The sequence below is a fragment of the Antechinus flavipes genome, chromosome 6 (genome assembly GCF_016432865.1).
Source record: "Antechinus flavipes isolate AdamAnt ecotype Samford, QLD, Australia chromosome 6, AdamAnt_v2, whole genome shotgun sequence".
NCBI classification, from domain to species: Eukaryota; Metazoa; Chordata; class Mammalia; order Dasyuromorphia; family Dasyuridae; genus Antechinus; species Antechinus flavipes.
Genome location: NC_067403.1, coordinates 249,543,991 through 249,559,984, shown reverse-complemented (window position 1 = coordinate 249,559,984; position 15,994 = coordinate 249,543,991). Strand labels below are relative to the sequence as shown.

Sequence of the window (15,994 nt, the reverse complement as noted above, 5' to 3'; positions counted from 1 at the left end):
CCAGATAAAGTAATCTCTTCCAGGGGGAGATGGGAGCTGAGTATGGTGACAGAGTCCAGATCAGGAACAGAGCTGCCACTTGATTTGGGTACAACAATAATCAATTTGTTTAATGGGCTTTCAAGTGTGCAAAGTGCTGCCTTAACAACATCAGGTGGAATATCTTATAACTGAGGATTGAAGTGGAGGACTTCTAAGGGTACCTCTAAAGTACAATCAATTGATCCCTAAAATTGGCTTAGTAGGAAAAAGACAGCATGGATTTTCTATTGAGAAAAGATAACTTGGACTGAAACTTTATGATAAGTAAATAACTCTCTGGTTAAAGGACAAAGGTCCCAAGGTACACAGTCCATGAGTTTTCAGCTTTCATTTTCCACTGGATCTTGGCAGATGGCATGTTCAAGAGAGCCTGGGCAGTTTGGTGGTCTCATCAAGGGAGCCAAGTCTCTGAAGAGGAGGATTTTCTTTTAGTCAAGACCAATAGAACCACTGATTTCCAGCTGAGTTTAAAGGAACCTCAGAACTTATTGAATCCATTTCCATTTTCATTCAGATGAAGAAAATAAATCAGAGAAATTAAATACTTGTCGATAGTCACAGCTACAGAGTCTCTGATGGGATGATATTGAGATGCAATGCCTCTTTCTTCAAGATTTGTCTTTTGTCCTCTTGCTCCTGCTTCCCTGGCCAGTCTCAGGTAAGTGGGAGATGTTGCCGAATTCATAGCTACCTGGCTGGTCCCTCCAGGGAGAGATTCCCTATGTCTCTGGGCCTCTCTATAGCTTTTTCTGTCCTAAATCTCTCTTTTTACCTTTCTTTGATGTTTAATATTTTCTAAGTGAAAGAGGATGGGAGTGATTAAGAAAGAATACTTGTGTTTAGTCATATTTCTATTTCAGATTCCAATCAAGTCAATGTCTTCATTTCTTCATTAGATCTTGTCATGTTTGCGACTGCTCTTGACTATGGGATTTCAAAGTGATTTTGACGATCTTGATTGAAAGATATAGGCTTATTGGTCAATTCCATTTATTTGCTTCTCTGGGACATCCTGAAAGGGGTGAAGGGTCTTGAGTCAGTCAAGCCATGTGTCTCTTTTCACCTCCCAGTCTCTTTACTCACTCTAAAATGAACATTGAGGGCAGATTGAATGGGGCAGCAAAGTCACAAAGAGGTATCTTGGGAGCTGCTTGGGGAAGGTGCTCCTTCCCTTGTTGCTTGGTTCATGTTAGTTGTGAAGATTGATACTAGATTTTCAGTGCCCCCAATCTGGCTGAATAATTTTACAAAAAAGTTATTTTACAAAGTCTTTATTTTTGTCATCTTGAGGGTCCCCAAGAACACTGTTATCATTCTGCTTATGATGTCTATCTCAAAGAGATGTGAGTTCTTTCATTAGAATGTGAATTTCTAGGGATAGGGATCATGCTTTTGCATTTTTTTATCCCTGAGTTTAGCACAGTGTCTGCACATAGTAAGTGCTTAGCAAATGTTTGCTGATAGAGTCATTACTTATACAACTTTTCCTAAGGAGAACCAGAAGATGGACATTACCATGTATCTCATCCCTCTTTCTCTTATCCTGACATACCCCTTCCAGTTTCATTGTAGGCACACCACCTCCGGAAATCAACAGACTAATTTTGCTTGCATGGCCCTAATTAGAAAAACTCATGTTGTAGCCCTTAAGTTGTCTTCCCAAGGTCAGTGTTCCCCCTTTTCTAACAGTTAAAGTTCTTTCAGATCATTGCATACTCTCTTGTACCTGGAATTTCTGCCATTCAGGCACAACACTTTAAACATAGGGCAGATTTTAGGAGTAATACTGGCAGTAATCTCATCTGTGTTTCCCCTTGGACTATGCCCCAATCATTCTAGAATATGTAATAATGCTACTTTGTACTTTTCTATCATTGACTTTTTCTTCATCTGTAATCTTTTTTACCTTTTCCCCTTACTGATGCTTTGCACAAACACTTTTCTATTCCTAGAATGTATTCTTTCCAAGATAACCTAGTGAATAAGCTATCTCACAAAACCCAACTCAAATGCTCCTTGTGAAATCCTGGCTATATCTCTGCAGTGTTTAAATTGTATTTTTTTCTTGTTGCTTAAACTATTTTCTCCTTAATCTGGGAATTTTGAAATCTGGATATAACATTCCTGTAATTTTTCCTTTGATACTTTTTTTGAGGTGATGAATGATACATTTATTTTTCTATTTCCCACTTACCTTCTTGTTCTAGAATTTCAGAGGAATTTTCCTTAATAATTTCTTGTAACATGATACCCAAATTCTATTTTTATTGTAACTTTCAGGTAATCTGAACATAAGATTGCATATCCTCAAACTATCCTCAATATCAGTTATTTTTCTAAAGGGCATTTGAGATTCTCTTCTTTTTTCTAGTTATATTATTTCTTGATGTCTTAATAATATTATTCAATTTTTTTCCTGCCCAATTCTACATTTCGAGGAGTTATTTTCTTCCCTAAGACTTTGGATGTCTTTTTCCAATTGATTTATTTTATTTTCATAATTTTTATACATTTCTTCCCCCCTTATTATTTCTTGTTCTGTTATTTGATTTTTGAATTCCTTTTTAAGTTATTCTAAGGACTCTTTTTAGACTTGTGAGCATTTGGCATTACTCATTGGGTTAGGAGTGGCTTACATTTTTTTAACCTCATTATCTTTCTCTGAATATGAACTCGAATCTTCTTTTGCACACAGTAACTACTTATAGCCAGAGTTTTTTCCTTTGCTTACTCATTTTTATTTTTGCTTTGTTTTATTTTAAATAGCTTATTATTGTTATCAGGCTCTAATTCTAAACTGTTTTAGTGTGGTTTCAGACCTTGTGTCCTCATGACTATTATTTCCTGAATTCTGTTGGGGTCTCAGTCTCAGGCACTCCTTATCTCTCCTAAGCCATAGTTAAGACCTCCAACCTTGCTGTCCTGAAAATGTTCTTGCTTCCTCTGGCAACACGCTCACTATGAGAACATGTGCTCACTTAGCGTCACCCAGAGACGTAGTCCAGGATTACATCTCCTCAATACTGCTAGATCTGGCCTCCAAGAATTTTTTTTCAATCCTGATTGCAAAATGTCTCTGACTTATTTCTAATTTTATCAAAGTAAACAATAACTGAATTTATATGACTGGACTCATTGACATGTTGAATCTGACAATTTCACAACAAATTTGCTAGGGAGTTTGATTTCACCTTGTAATTTCCACTTTCATTTCTCACCCCTCCCTTCAAACATGATCTGAGAATTATTGTACTTTCATATATGGAGAAATCAATGATTTATTTGTGTGGGTTGAAATAGCCAGTTTAAACTGTAGATACAGTGAATGGAGAGAATCCTATGATTTTTTATCCATTCCCTTAAAAAAAAAGTGTTAAAAGCATTTATAGGACCATTCAATTGGAAAAATCACTTCCTTTGCATACAATATTTTATAAAAATTAGCAGAAGAAAAATTTGGTCCCATTCTTATAAGTACTTAATTCTTAATTTCATCCTTAATTTAATTTTTGTCTGAATTTCTAACCTAAACAGGAAGTAATATTCAAACTCAACCTCCATCTTTTTGCTATCATTATTACCTCTCCAGAGACTAGTTCCTTCATCTGAAACATTAACATTAGGATTTTGTATTATTTTTTTCTGTGATTTCACATATATAAGAAGTTTTTTCTTTGTCAGTTCTCTGGGGTTCATTCCATTTAATTTTCTGCTATCAACCAATAAGCTCATAAGTAACGACTTTAATTTTCCCTCACAACCTCCTTATCATCACATCCCGTTAATCAAGAAAGACAAAGTAAGAGTTCAGACTGGTCTGGGATTTAGAAGAATCTGGGTCCTACATGCAAATTGATCTACTAAGAAGATAAGACATTATTTCTGTTTTACATTGTCTCTTTCCCTTTTCAATAGAAATGCACACACACACAAAAAGAAAGTTACAGGGCTTTCTTAAAATTCAAGTTAATCTTTGTGATTTTATTTTTCAATTAGAAGTCAGCAACTTTAGCTTTTACTTTTCTCATAGAAGATACTTGCTCTTCCCCAAAAAGTGTCTTAGAAGAAAGATATATTTTTTCTTGAAATTATGATTTTAAAAAATTCCCCCAAATGAAAAATTTTTTATAAGTTGCAACATGAATTATCATCTGATTTTGAAAAAAGTATATTATTTCTTAGTATATCTTTATATATCTTATGCTTCTTATTTTTATATCACATTCATTTTCTAATATTTTCCTTTATGCCTAACTTAACCAATAAGCCTTCTCTTCTAACAACAATTTTTTGTAAAAAAGCAGAGTTTTGGAAGTCTGAGGAGGGAAGTAACATGGAAAAACCAAACAATATCAATAATTTCAGACAGTTCCTGTATTCCATATTTATAGTCTCCTGCATCTTTAAATTACAAGTAGGGTGATCACCATATTTAAATCCATTCAGGTTTGTCTTATTTTTTCCATTTAAACTGTTATATTAATTGTGTATATAGCATTGTGATGCTTTGGATCAGTTCACTTTCCATTTTTTTCCGGAATATTTAATATCTACTGTTTCTTTTAATAGAATTTAATTTTATTCATATTGATGGGCATCAGTTTGTTTTTATTTCTTTGCTACTTTCAAATGTGGATATTTTAGCACTTTTAATAATTTTTTTTCCTGTCTTTGAACTTCTTGTGTCCCTAATACTATATGGATTCTTTGGGTCATAGGCTAAGAGTATTCCAATCACATTTAATTATAATTCCAAATTATAGAACTGTTGGAACATTTCCCAATTGTTCCAATAGTTTCTCAGTGTGTCTTGAAGCCTCTAATATTTTTCTGCTTTTTTCATAACCTGGTAGTTATTTTGATTAATTCTTTTATTGTTAATGATTTGAAGTTAATCTTTAATCAGAAATTAAAATTTTGAAATTCTTTGAGACCTTCCTCCCTTCTTCCCCAAATCCTTTCCTTATCTATTGTTTAGGACCAGGCTTTTCATCTTGTATATTTATGTCAGTTCATTACATAGCTTGAACATCAGATCCAAATCAGAGATGATTTATCCAATTATCTCCCCTAAAGGATAATTTTCCTTTTTATTCTTGACTACCGTGATATCCTTCCTCATCAACAATTTTTTAAAAAGATTATGTAATTTTTGTTGAGTCATTTCAGTTGTGTCTAACTCTTTGTGACTCCTTTTGGGGTCATATTGGTAAAGAGATTACATTGGTTTGCCATTTCCTTTTCCAGGTCATTTTACATATGAGTAACTGAGAAAAGCAGGGTAAAGTGACTTACCCAGAGTCACACTCACTAGTAAGTTTCAGAATGTGAATTTGAACTTGGATCTTCCTAGCTCCAGGACCAATGGTCTATACACTGTACCATCTAGCTGCCCATCATGTAATATAAGTGATTTAATGAGCATTGAAGATATTCAAAGCAATTTATAACAATGATCTTAATTTTATCCTCACAACAATCCAGGGAGATAGAGTCTATTATTATTCCTATTTTATAGTTGAAAAAACTGAGGCAGATAGGTCAGATATCTGAGTTAGGGTCATATAATTGGTAATTACCTGAGACAGGATTTAAATTCAGGTCTTCCTGACTGCACCTTATATTACATATTAATTTTATCTTTTCTTATCTCTCTTATCCCAAGTTTGGTTAAGAATTTGCTTCTAGCCACATTTCTTTACCCATTTCCCTCTATTTTTAGACTTTTCATGTTTCTTAGACAACTTTTCATGTTTCTTAGACAACTATTCATTTGTAAGTTATTATGGCATCTAACACAAGGTTCAAAAAAGTATTTTATGCAATTTAATTATAATCTCATTTTCATTTTTCAGATGGCTGATTTGATTATATCTAGAGATAATGAAAATCTAAGGAGAAGCTGGGACAAAGGAGAAATTTCTTAGCCACCCTAGTTTTAATTGCATGCATGTTCATGATAATTTGAATCTGCTTAACTTTTGACAAAGAAGTCAATGTTTATTATCCCATCAATCCTAGTTCTCTTTCTTTTCCTTAGAAAAATGAAGTGGATAGTTCACCAGAGTTGATGTTGCCCAACCAGTAGATAGAAAGCTACTGCTCAAAAATAATGCATGAGTGATTATTGTGTAAGATAGGGAGTTTGACTCCCATTGATAGGGAGTTTCTGAGTTTCCTTCAGATGATATGATTCTGTGCTTTATCAGATGAGGTCTGGGATTGGATTATTTCTGAATGTATTTTTCCACATCTAAATATTCATGTCTTGCTATGTGGTCATACTATACAGTTCTATTTTACCTCAATTCTTGAATTAATCTTAGGTTCTCCTCTGACTTTGTCTATATTTTCCAGGGAAATTCACTGTGATAGGACCACCACAATCAGTCATTGCCATGGTGGGTGGAGAGGCCATATTGCCATGCCACCTTTCTCCCCAGATGGATGCCCAGGACATGGATGTGATGTGGTTTTATGGAGAGTCCTCACTACTAGTACATCGGTATAAAGATAGGCAGGATCATCTGAATCATCAGCACCAAGAATATAAAGGGAGGACAGAATTTCTTCGAGATGACATCTCCAATGGGAGTGTGGCCTTGAAGCTTCGGCATATTCGTCCCTCTGATGAGGGGAAGTATCGATGTTACTTTGAAAGTTCTAGTGCTTATGGGGAAGCAGAATACCAAGTGTATGTAGAAGGTGAGTTTGTGCCAGGTGACTGGCCCTATAAGGGGCATATCTGGGTTGGGGAGCAATCATGGTGTTTTTCTGATGGGAACACACAGAATCCTAAAGATCATGCAAGAGGGACAAAATAGGCAGGGCAGGTGTGAGCTAAGGTTATTTTGGTCAGAGGCAGCTGATTGAACTGGGAGTGTCTGAAGGACTAATCTGAGGAAGAAGTTCAAGGGTTAAGAGAGTGAAGAGCATACAAGTGCTCAGATATAATAATTAGAACAACTCAAACCTGGCACATGAACATGGGCAAAGAACATTTCTGGGGAAGCAACTAGAGGGAGATCATTGTGTGAAAGATACTTACTCAAATGAAATTCTTTCTATAATATCTCTAACAAATTGTCAGCCAGTCTTTTTTGTTGAAGCTTTGTTCTTTATTCCAAAGAAATTAAACTGATTGTCTCTTTTTTTCATTTTTAAAAAATTTTTATTTTATTATTTTTTATTATAACTTTTTATTTACAAGAAAAATGCATGGGTACTTTTTTGGCATTGACAACTGCAAGACCTTTTGTTCCAACTTTTCCCCTCCTTCAAGTTCTCATGTAAATTTCTTTTTTTTTTCCTTTCTCCCCCTCTTCTCCACTCTAGAGAAGGCTACTATTAGACAGAAATATGTATATATTATTCATGACCAGATGGATGTAAAAGAGAATTCTATCAAACATTTCCTCTTCTGATAATCTAAACAATTTGTATATATATATATTTTTTGCATATTCCTTTTCACTTCAATTTTCAAATGTATTGGTATATAACTAGGTAAAATAATTCCTTATAACAAGTCTTTGTAGTTTCATCTTTGTTGCTGTTACAGTGACTTTTTTTTCATTTTTGTACTAGTGATTTTGTTTTCTTTATTTTTCAAAAAATGTTATCTAATGGTCTTTCTATTATACTGTTATTGTCATTTTTCTTAATCAAATTATTGGTTATTTCTATGATCTGTTTTTTTTTTTTTAACAAACTCATTCTTTAAGATTGTCATTTAATTTTCAATTATCTTTTATTTAGTGTTTCTATGTTCCTTTATGACATATTTATGCTTTTCTGCTTTTGTCTGAAAAATTTTTATATCCTAATACATGATCAATTTTTGTAAATGTATTATTTCCTACTGAGAAAAGGAATATTGCTTCCCATTTTCTTTCAGTGTGCTCCAGATGTGTATCCTATCTAGCTAATCTAAAATTATATCCTTTTCTTGGTCTTCTTTTTTATTTATTCCTTGGTTTATTTGTCGGCACAGGACGACAGATTTATCTATTTCTGGGAGGGAAAGATATTAATAAATAGTATTATTGTCCTACAGTCTCCATCTTTAATTCATTTAACTTTCCTTTTAAAAATGTAGATATTATAGTATTTGGTGTATATTGGATTTCATATTGATATTACTTCATTGTCTATGGTAACTTTTATCCAAATGTAATTATTCTATTAATCTCTTTCAATTAAATCTATTTAGCTTTATCTTTGTCTCACATCATATTTGCCACCTCTTTCTGTTTTTCTTGCATTAATTAAAGCAAAATAAATTCTCTCATTCTCCACTTTGTGTGTGTATGATATTCTTAATTTTTTTTTCCAATGGCATATTGTTAAATTCTAATTTTAATCCATTCTGCAATTCATTTCCATTTCTTGGATGAGTTCATCCCATTTATATTCAAAGTTTAATTACTATTTGTCAATTTACCTCCATCTAAATTTTACTCTTATCCTTCTAAATCTCTCTTTGTTTTACCTATCCTTGTTACAGCAGTCTCTCCCAATACCCTCTTATTCTTTATTCTACCCACTCCTCTAATAGTCTCTTTCTTCTCCTCTTCCTCATTTTCCTAAATCTGAATTCACATTTGAAAATTGCCCTCAATATCCTGTCCCCCAGTCCTCTCATCTCTCTACAAGTTTAGAAGACTTCCACACTCCTTGAGATGAACCTTTTCTTTCCTTTTCAACCAAAATCTGATGAGAGTAAGGTTCCAACATTACCATCCCTCCACCCCCATCTGCTTCATTTGTATCAGTATTTCTTTTCACACCCCATTTTATGAGATAACGCTCCTTTTGACCTTTTAATATCTGATTTTGAAAAACACGCATGATACATAATTCACTCCCAACCCTTCTTTCAAACTACCCTAATAATGGAGACAGTTTTGAGAATACTGATAACATTTCCATGTATAATAAGTGAATAGTTTGATGTAAATGAATGCCTTGTAATTAATATTTAATGTTTTACTTATTTTTCTCCTTGATCTTTTATTTTTTAATTTTCCATTGATTTTTGGTCTCAGCTCATTGAAATGTTCTTTTTATTCAGATTGCTGGTTAACTTATTCTTGGTTGCAACTCTTCTTCTTTTATTCTTTGAAATAGAATATTCTAAGAGCTCTGTTTTTTAGTGTAAAAGTTGCTAGGTCTTGTGAAATCCTGGCTATATCTCTGCAGTGTTTACATTGTATTTTTTTCTTCTTGCTTAAAATATCTTCTCCTTAATCTGGGAATTTTGCAAGTTTGATATGACATTCCTGTAATTTTTCCTTCTGGGCTCTTTTTGAGGTGATGAATAATACATTTATTTTTCTATTTCTCTCTTACCCTCTTGTTCTAGAATTTCAGAGAAATTTCCTTTAATAATTTCTTGTAACATGCTATCAAAATTCTATTTTTTATCATAACTTTCAGGTAATCTGAATATAAGAATTTATATTGCATATTCTCAAAATATTCAAAATATCAGTTATTTTTCTAAAGGGCATTTGAAATTCTCTTCTGTTTTTTTCTAGTTGTATTATTTCTTGATGTCTTAATAATATTATTCAACTTTTCTTGCTCAATTTTAGCTTTCAAGGAGTTATTTTCTTCCCTAAGACTTTGGATGTCTTTTTCCAATTGATGTATTTTCTTTTAATAATTTTCATGCATTGTTTCCCCCCCTTATTATTTTCTTGGTCTCTGTTATTGGATTTTTGAATTCCTTTTTTAGTTCTTCCAAGGACTCTTTTTAGACTTTTGAACATTTGACATTACTCTTTGGGTTAGGAGTGGCTTACATTTTTTAACCTCATTATCTTTCTCTAAATATGAACTCAAATCATTATATATACCTCAATAATGATACTGTTTGAGGATGTATTCTGATGGAAGTGGATCTCTTCGATAAAGAGAGCTTTAATTGATCAAAAATGGACAGAAGCAGCTACACCTAAAGAAAGAACACTGGGAAATGAATATAAACTGCTTGCATTTTTGTTTTTCTTCCCAGATTATTTATAACTTCTGGATTTAATTCTCCCTGTGCAACAAGAAAACTGTTTGGTTCTGCACACATATATTGTATCTAGGATATAATGTAACCTATTCAACATGTAAAAGACTGCTTGCCATCTGGGGGAGGGGAGAAGGGGAAAAATCAGAACAGAAGTGAATGCAAGGGATAATGCTGTAAAAAATTACCCTGGCATGGGTTCTATCAATAAAAAGTTATTTTAAAAAAAAGAATGTTATACAATATTTAGTAGAAGTAAATTATCACAGAGTTATTCCGTAGGAATTCTCATAAATAAAATCTCTTCCAGGGTTAATATAATGGATCTATTTGAGTCTCTGTAATATTTCTAGTTGTGACAATAAATCTAAAAGTTGTGTAACAATGAAAAAAAAATGAACTCAAATCTTCTTTACACACAGTAACTACTTATAGCCAGGGTTTTTCCCTTTGCTTACTCATTTTTACTTTTGCTTTGTTTTATTTTTAGTAGCTTATTATTGTTACCAGGCTCTAATTCTAAATTGTTTTAGTGTAGCTTCAGACCTTGTGTCCTCATGACTATTATTTCCTGAATTCTGTTGGGGTCTCAATCTCAGGCACTCCTTACCTCTCCTAAGCCACAGTAAAGACCTCCAACCTTGCTGTCCTGAAAATGTTCTTGGTCCCTCTGGCTCATACTCACTATGACAACATATGCTCACTTAGCCTCACCCACAGACATAGCTCAGATGACATCTGTCTACACTGCTAGACCTGGCATCCAAGAATTTCTTTTCAGTCCTCATTGCAAAATGTCACTGACTTTTTCATAATTTTTATCGAAGTAAACAATAACTAAATTTATATGACTGGCTTTTTGATGTGCCAATGTATGAATCTGACAATTTCACAATAAATTTGCTAGTGAGTTTGATTTCACCTTGTAATTTCCACTTTAATTTCTCACCCCTTCCTTCAAATGTGAACTGAGAATTATTGTACTTGCATACAAGGAGAAATTAATGACTTATTTGTGTGGGTTGAAATAGCAAGTTTAAACCGTATGTATGGTGAATGGAGAGATCCCATGATGTTTTATCCATTTGTTTTTCCAAAAAACAGTGTTAAAACCATTTATATGACCATTTAACAGAAAAAATCACGTCCTTTGGATAGAATGTTTTATCAAAATTAACACAATTATAATTTGGTTCCATTCTCAAAAGTTCTTAACTGTCTTCCATCCTTAATCTAATTTTGTCTCTATTTCTGACTTAATCATGAAGTAATATTCAAATTTAACTACAATCTTTTTGCTATTATTATTACCTCTCCAGAGACTAGTTTATCCATCTGGGACACCTTTAGGATTTTCTATCATTAAATGTTTTTCTGTGTTCTTACATATATAAGTTTTTTTTTTTCTGTCAGCTTTCTGGGCTTTATTCCCTTTCATTTTCTGCTGTCAACCAATCATTTCTTAAATGATGACTTTAATTTTCCCTCATAACCACCTTATCATTACATCTCATCAATCAAGAAAAAGTACAGTTAACTTCAGAATGATCTGGGATTTAGAAGAATCTAGGTCCTACATGCAAATTTATCTACTAAGAAGATAAAACACTATTTGTCTTGCACCCTCTATTTCCCTTTCTCACTTTTCTATCTAACTTGAGGTCATCTAGTTGGTAAGTACATGAGACAGGATTTGAATTCAGATCTTTTTGACTGTACCTTATATTACATAACAATTTTGTCTTTTATGATCTCTCTTATCCCAAGTTTGGTTAAGAATTTGCTTTCTAGTCATATTTCTTCACTCATTTCCCCTCTATTTTTAGTAGACTTTTAATGTTTCTTAGACAACTATTCATTTGTAACTTATTATGGTATCTAACTTAAGCTTAAATGAAATATTTTATGCAATTTAATTATGGTCTCATTTTCATTTTTCAGATGGCTGACTTGACTATATCTAGAGATAATTAAAATCTAAGGAGAAGCTGGGACAAAGGAGAAATGTATTAGCCACCTTAGTTTTAATGGCATGTATGTTAATGATAATTTGTGCCTGCTTGACCTTTAACAAAGAAATCAATGTTTCTGATCCCATCATTCTTAGTTCTTTTTCTTTCACTGAAAAAAGTGAGGTGGAGAGTTCACCATAGCTGGCACTGCCCAACAGTAGACAGAAAGCTACTGCTCAGAAATAAAATGGGAGTGATTATTATGTAAGACAGGGAGTTTGACTCCCATTGATAGCGAGTTTCTGAGTTTCCTTCAGATGATAAGATTCTGTGCTTTATCAAATGAGGTCTGGGATTGGATTATTTCTGAATGGCTTTTTTTCACATCTAAATATTCATGTCTTGCTATATGATCATATGATGCAGTCTTCTGTTTTACCCCAGTTCTTGAATTAATTTTGTGTTCACACCTTGACTGTCTATATTTTCCAGGGAAATTCACTGTGATAGGACCACAACAACCAGTCATTGCCATGGTGGGCAAAGAGGCCATATTGCCATGCCACCTTTCCCCTCAGATGGATGCCCAGGACATGGATGTGATGTGGTTTTATGGAGAGTCCTCAGAACTGGTACATCACTATAAAGATAGGCAGGATTATCTGAAATATCAGCACCAAGAATATAAAGGGAGAACAGAATTTCTTCGAGATGACATTTCCACTGGCAGTGTGGCCTTGAAGCTTCATCATATTCGTCCCTCTGATGAAGGGAAGTACCAGTGTTTATTTGAAAGTTCTAGTGCTTATGGGGAAGCAAAATACCAAGTGTATGTAGCAGGTGAGTTGTTGCCAGGTGTCCTGGGGCATGTCTGGGTAGGGGAGAAATGGAGGTGTTTTTCTGATGAGAACACACCAAATCCTAAATATCATGCAAGAGGGATAAAATAGGCAGGGCAGGTGTGATCTAATTTTATTTTGGTCAGAGGCAGCTGATTGTACTGAGGGTGTCTGAAGGACTAATATGAGGATGAAGTTCAAGGGTTAAGAGAGTAAAGAGCACTCAAGTGCTCAGATATAATAATTAGAGTGATTCAAATCTGATACATGAACATAGGCAAAGAACATTTCTGGGGACCAACTAGAAGGAGTCACGATGTGAAAGATACTTAATCAGATGTGGGGCTTTAGGTAATAGTTTGCTCATACTAGTGTGTGTTGACTAGTTCAATACTTCTTAAATTGATAGAAACATTTTCAAATATCTCATGAAAAGAAAATAGAATGAACTTTTGTACTTAAGCTATATGGGTTTCCGTGTGTGTGTGTGTGTGTGTGTGTGTGTGTGTGATAAAGGCAAAAGGGACCTCAAAAATCATCTAGTCTAACCCTAATCTGAACAGAAATCCCTTCTATAATATCTCTAACAAACTGTTAGCCAGGCTCTTTTGTGGAAGTTTTCTAAAGAAATGAAACTCATTGTCTCTAGAGGCAGTCCATCCAGGATTTGAACAGCTCTTACTACAAGAAAGAGTATCTGCAATTTCCCTTCTGCACTTTCCATCAATTGTTTCTACTTCTCTTCTTTAGGCTCAATTAGAATAAAGTCAATTTTTCTTTCATTTGGTAATTCTTTAAACACATGAAACCTATGTCTTATCTTATCTCAGTCTTCTCTTTTATTCTCCTGTTCCTTTATCAATCCATCTTCCATACTCCCCTTCAATTCCCAGTCTAGTCAATTCTTTCTTTGAAATGAAATGCTTCACTTGTTAATGTCTATTAAAGATATGACTGGAGAGGCAGAGCCAAGAAAATGGAGTAAAGAGAGCATTATCTAGCTAAATGCTAGCTAAATTCCCCTCTAAACAACTTTAAAATAATGTGTCACATCAAATTTGCATAACCAGAAAGAAGTTGAGGGGAGACATTTTTTCATTCCAGGACAACTTAGCTGGTCAGAAGTAGTGTCTGTGGCTCTTATATAAGGACTTATTTGGAGCATGACAGTTACACAAAAATAGGGTCTTGGAAGAAGTCATGGTAGCAGGTGCAGTAACAGCAGTAATGAAAGCTATCACCGCAAAGAGATGGAAAGAGGACTGAATACTTGTTAAGAACAATATTCCATGTTTAGTGTTCTTGGTGGTTTTCTGGAGGTCTTGGAAGCAGCCTTTCAGTAGAGTAACCATTATTTGTTGTAGTATTAAATCAATTCTAATTTAGATTTAAACATTGTCTCCTCAATTCCACTTAGAACCTTGTTTCAAGTTCTGGCCTATAACATCTCCTTGTAGGATCAGATCAATCATACTGAACCATGCCAAATTAGATAATTATTGTCACTATCAAATCTAACGACTTAACACTTTGTAAGGATTCCAACATCTCAGGGAGGAACCCCAAAAAGGGGGTAATGACGCCTTCCCTGACTCCTCAAAAAAGGGGTGAAAACACCCCAAAATGAGGTGATCACACCCTACTTATGTTTCAGGAAGGGAGATGAAAATGGGGAAATAGTCCAAAACCAATCTATTGTCCATCACTTCATGTGTCAGAGAGTCCAATAATTCCTGCTAGTTTCAGGGAATCCAATGATTCCTGCAGATTTTGAAGTTCTGTAACAGTCTCATTGTCAGACATGTTCTTTCAGTGTCAGATGTTTCTTGGGTCTTCTCCTTTGTTTCAAGCTTTTTCACTTTCTCGCTCTCTCTCTCAAGGTGATAGTTGGCACCCCTCTGATTCCTTCTACATCTGAGGAGATACAAGTAAACCCTTTCTAACCAAGCAGTTAATCTATCTGGTCCCTTCCATTCACCACTTTTTGGATTTCTCCAAATGACCTGGCAATTATATTGGAGCTGCTTGCACTGAACAGTGCCCATCTGTTGGGTTAAAAAGCCTGTATTCTCCCCAATTGTAATCCCTTTCTGCCATCTGATTGCTTTTTGGTTGATTAATCATATCAGAGTACTGAAGTTCTAAAGACTCTCTGGGTGTAACCTCAGCTGCCATCATGCCCCACCTGGTTTTTGTTTGGGGTCTTGGAGCTGGGTCCTGCATCTCATTTCCCTGGGTCAATCTACATTCTGAAGCCCAGTGGAAGCCTCTGTTGCATTTTCTACATGGGGTTTTGGATCTTGTTCTCTCACACCTTTTTCCCATTCTATCTTAATGCCTACATTGAGCTTTCAGATGCCCTACTTTACCACATTGAAAGCACTTACAAGTCTCTCTGGAAGGGACTTCTTGCCAAGAGGGAACCTGTTTTCTTATGTTCTGCATCATAACCTGGGTATAAAAGGCATTTGTACGCACTGTGGCACAGCCTCTTATGATCTCCTCTAAAGGAGCATCTTTGTGTAGTCCCAATATTATTCTTCCACAAACCTCATTAGCATTGCCTTTAGTGAGTTGTTTGATCATTATTCCTGTAGCTGCATTTTCTCACAGTTATTTGCAGATGTCCCACAAAATCAGCAAAGGATTCATTGGGACCTTGTTCTGTTGTTGTGAGGGCTTCCCCTCGATTTTGAATTGCTGGGAGGGAGTCCCATGCTTTGATAGCAGCAGCAGCAATTTGCTCATAAGCTATCAAAGGGTAATTTAATCTGTGCTAAAAAAATCTGCATACTGACTTTTAACTGCTAGTTGGTAAAAGGTGATTTGTATATTAACTCCAGTTTGTCTATTTCATTGGGCTGGTAGCCTACATGGTTCACTATATTCTGAAAGCCACAACAAGTTTTGTCCAGGTTCTAAACATGTCCTTTTTATAGATTTCCAGTCGCTAGGGATTGAGATTTCATAAACCAAATTCTTTAATACCATCTTAACATAAGATGATGTAAATAAAGAGTGCAACCTTTTTAAAAAATCTTTAATAATTTCCAGATCAAAAGGAGTGTATCTTCTTCTTTGTTGATCTGAAGAGTCAAACTCTTCAATACCAGGCTATGCACCTATCAAATCAGATATAT

The 15,994-nt window shown here is 34.5% G+C and overlaps 1 protein-coding gene across 1 annotated transcript in view; it reads left to right on the top strand.

Annotated features, from left to right (window-relative positions):
* Window positions 1–405: 405 nt before the first annotated feature.
* Window positions 406–15,994, top strand: part of LOC127540546 (butyrophilin-like protein 9) — a 229,211-nt gene continuing 213,622 nt past the window's right edge. The window contains exons 1-2 of the mRNA XM_051965270.1: window positions 406–700; window positions 6,400–6,747. Coding sequence (XP_051821230.1) covers window positions 634–700; window positions 6,400–6,747 — 415 coding nt within the window. The 5' untranslated portion in view covers window positions 406–633. The remainder of the gene's footprint in view (window positions 701–6,399; window positions 6,748–15,994) is intronic.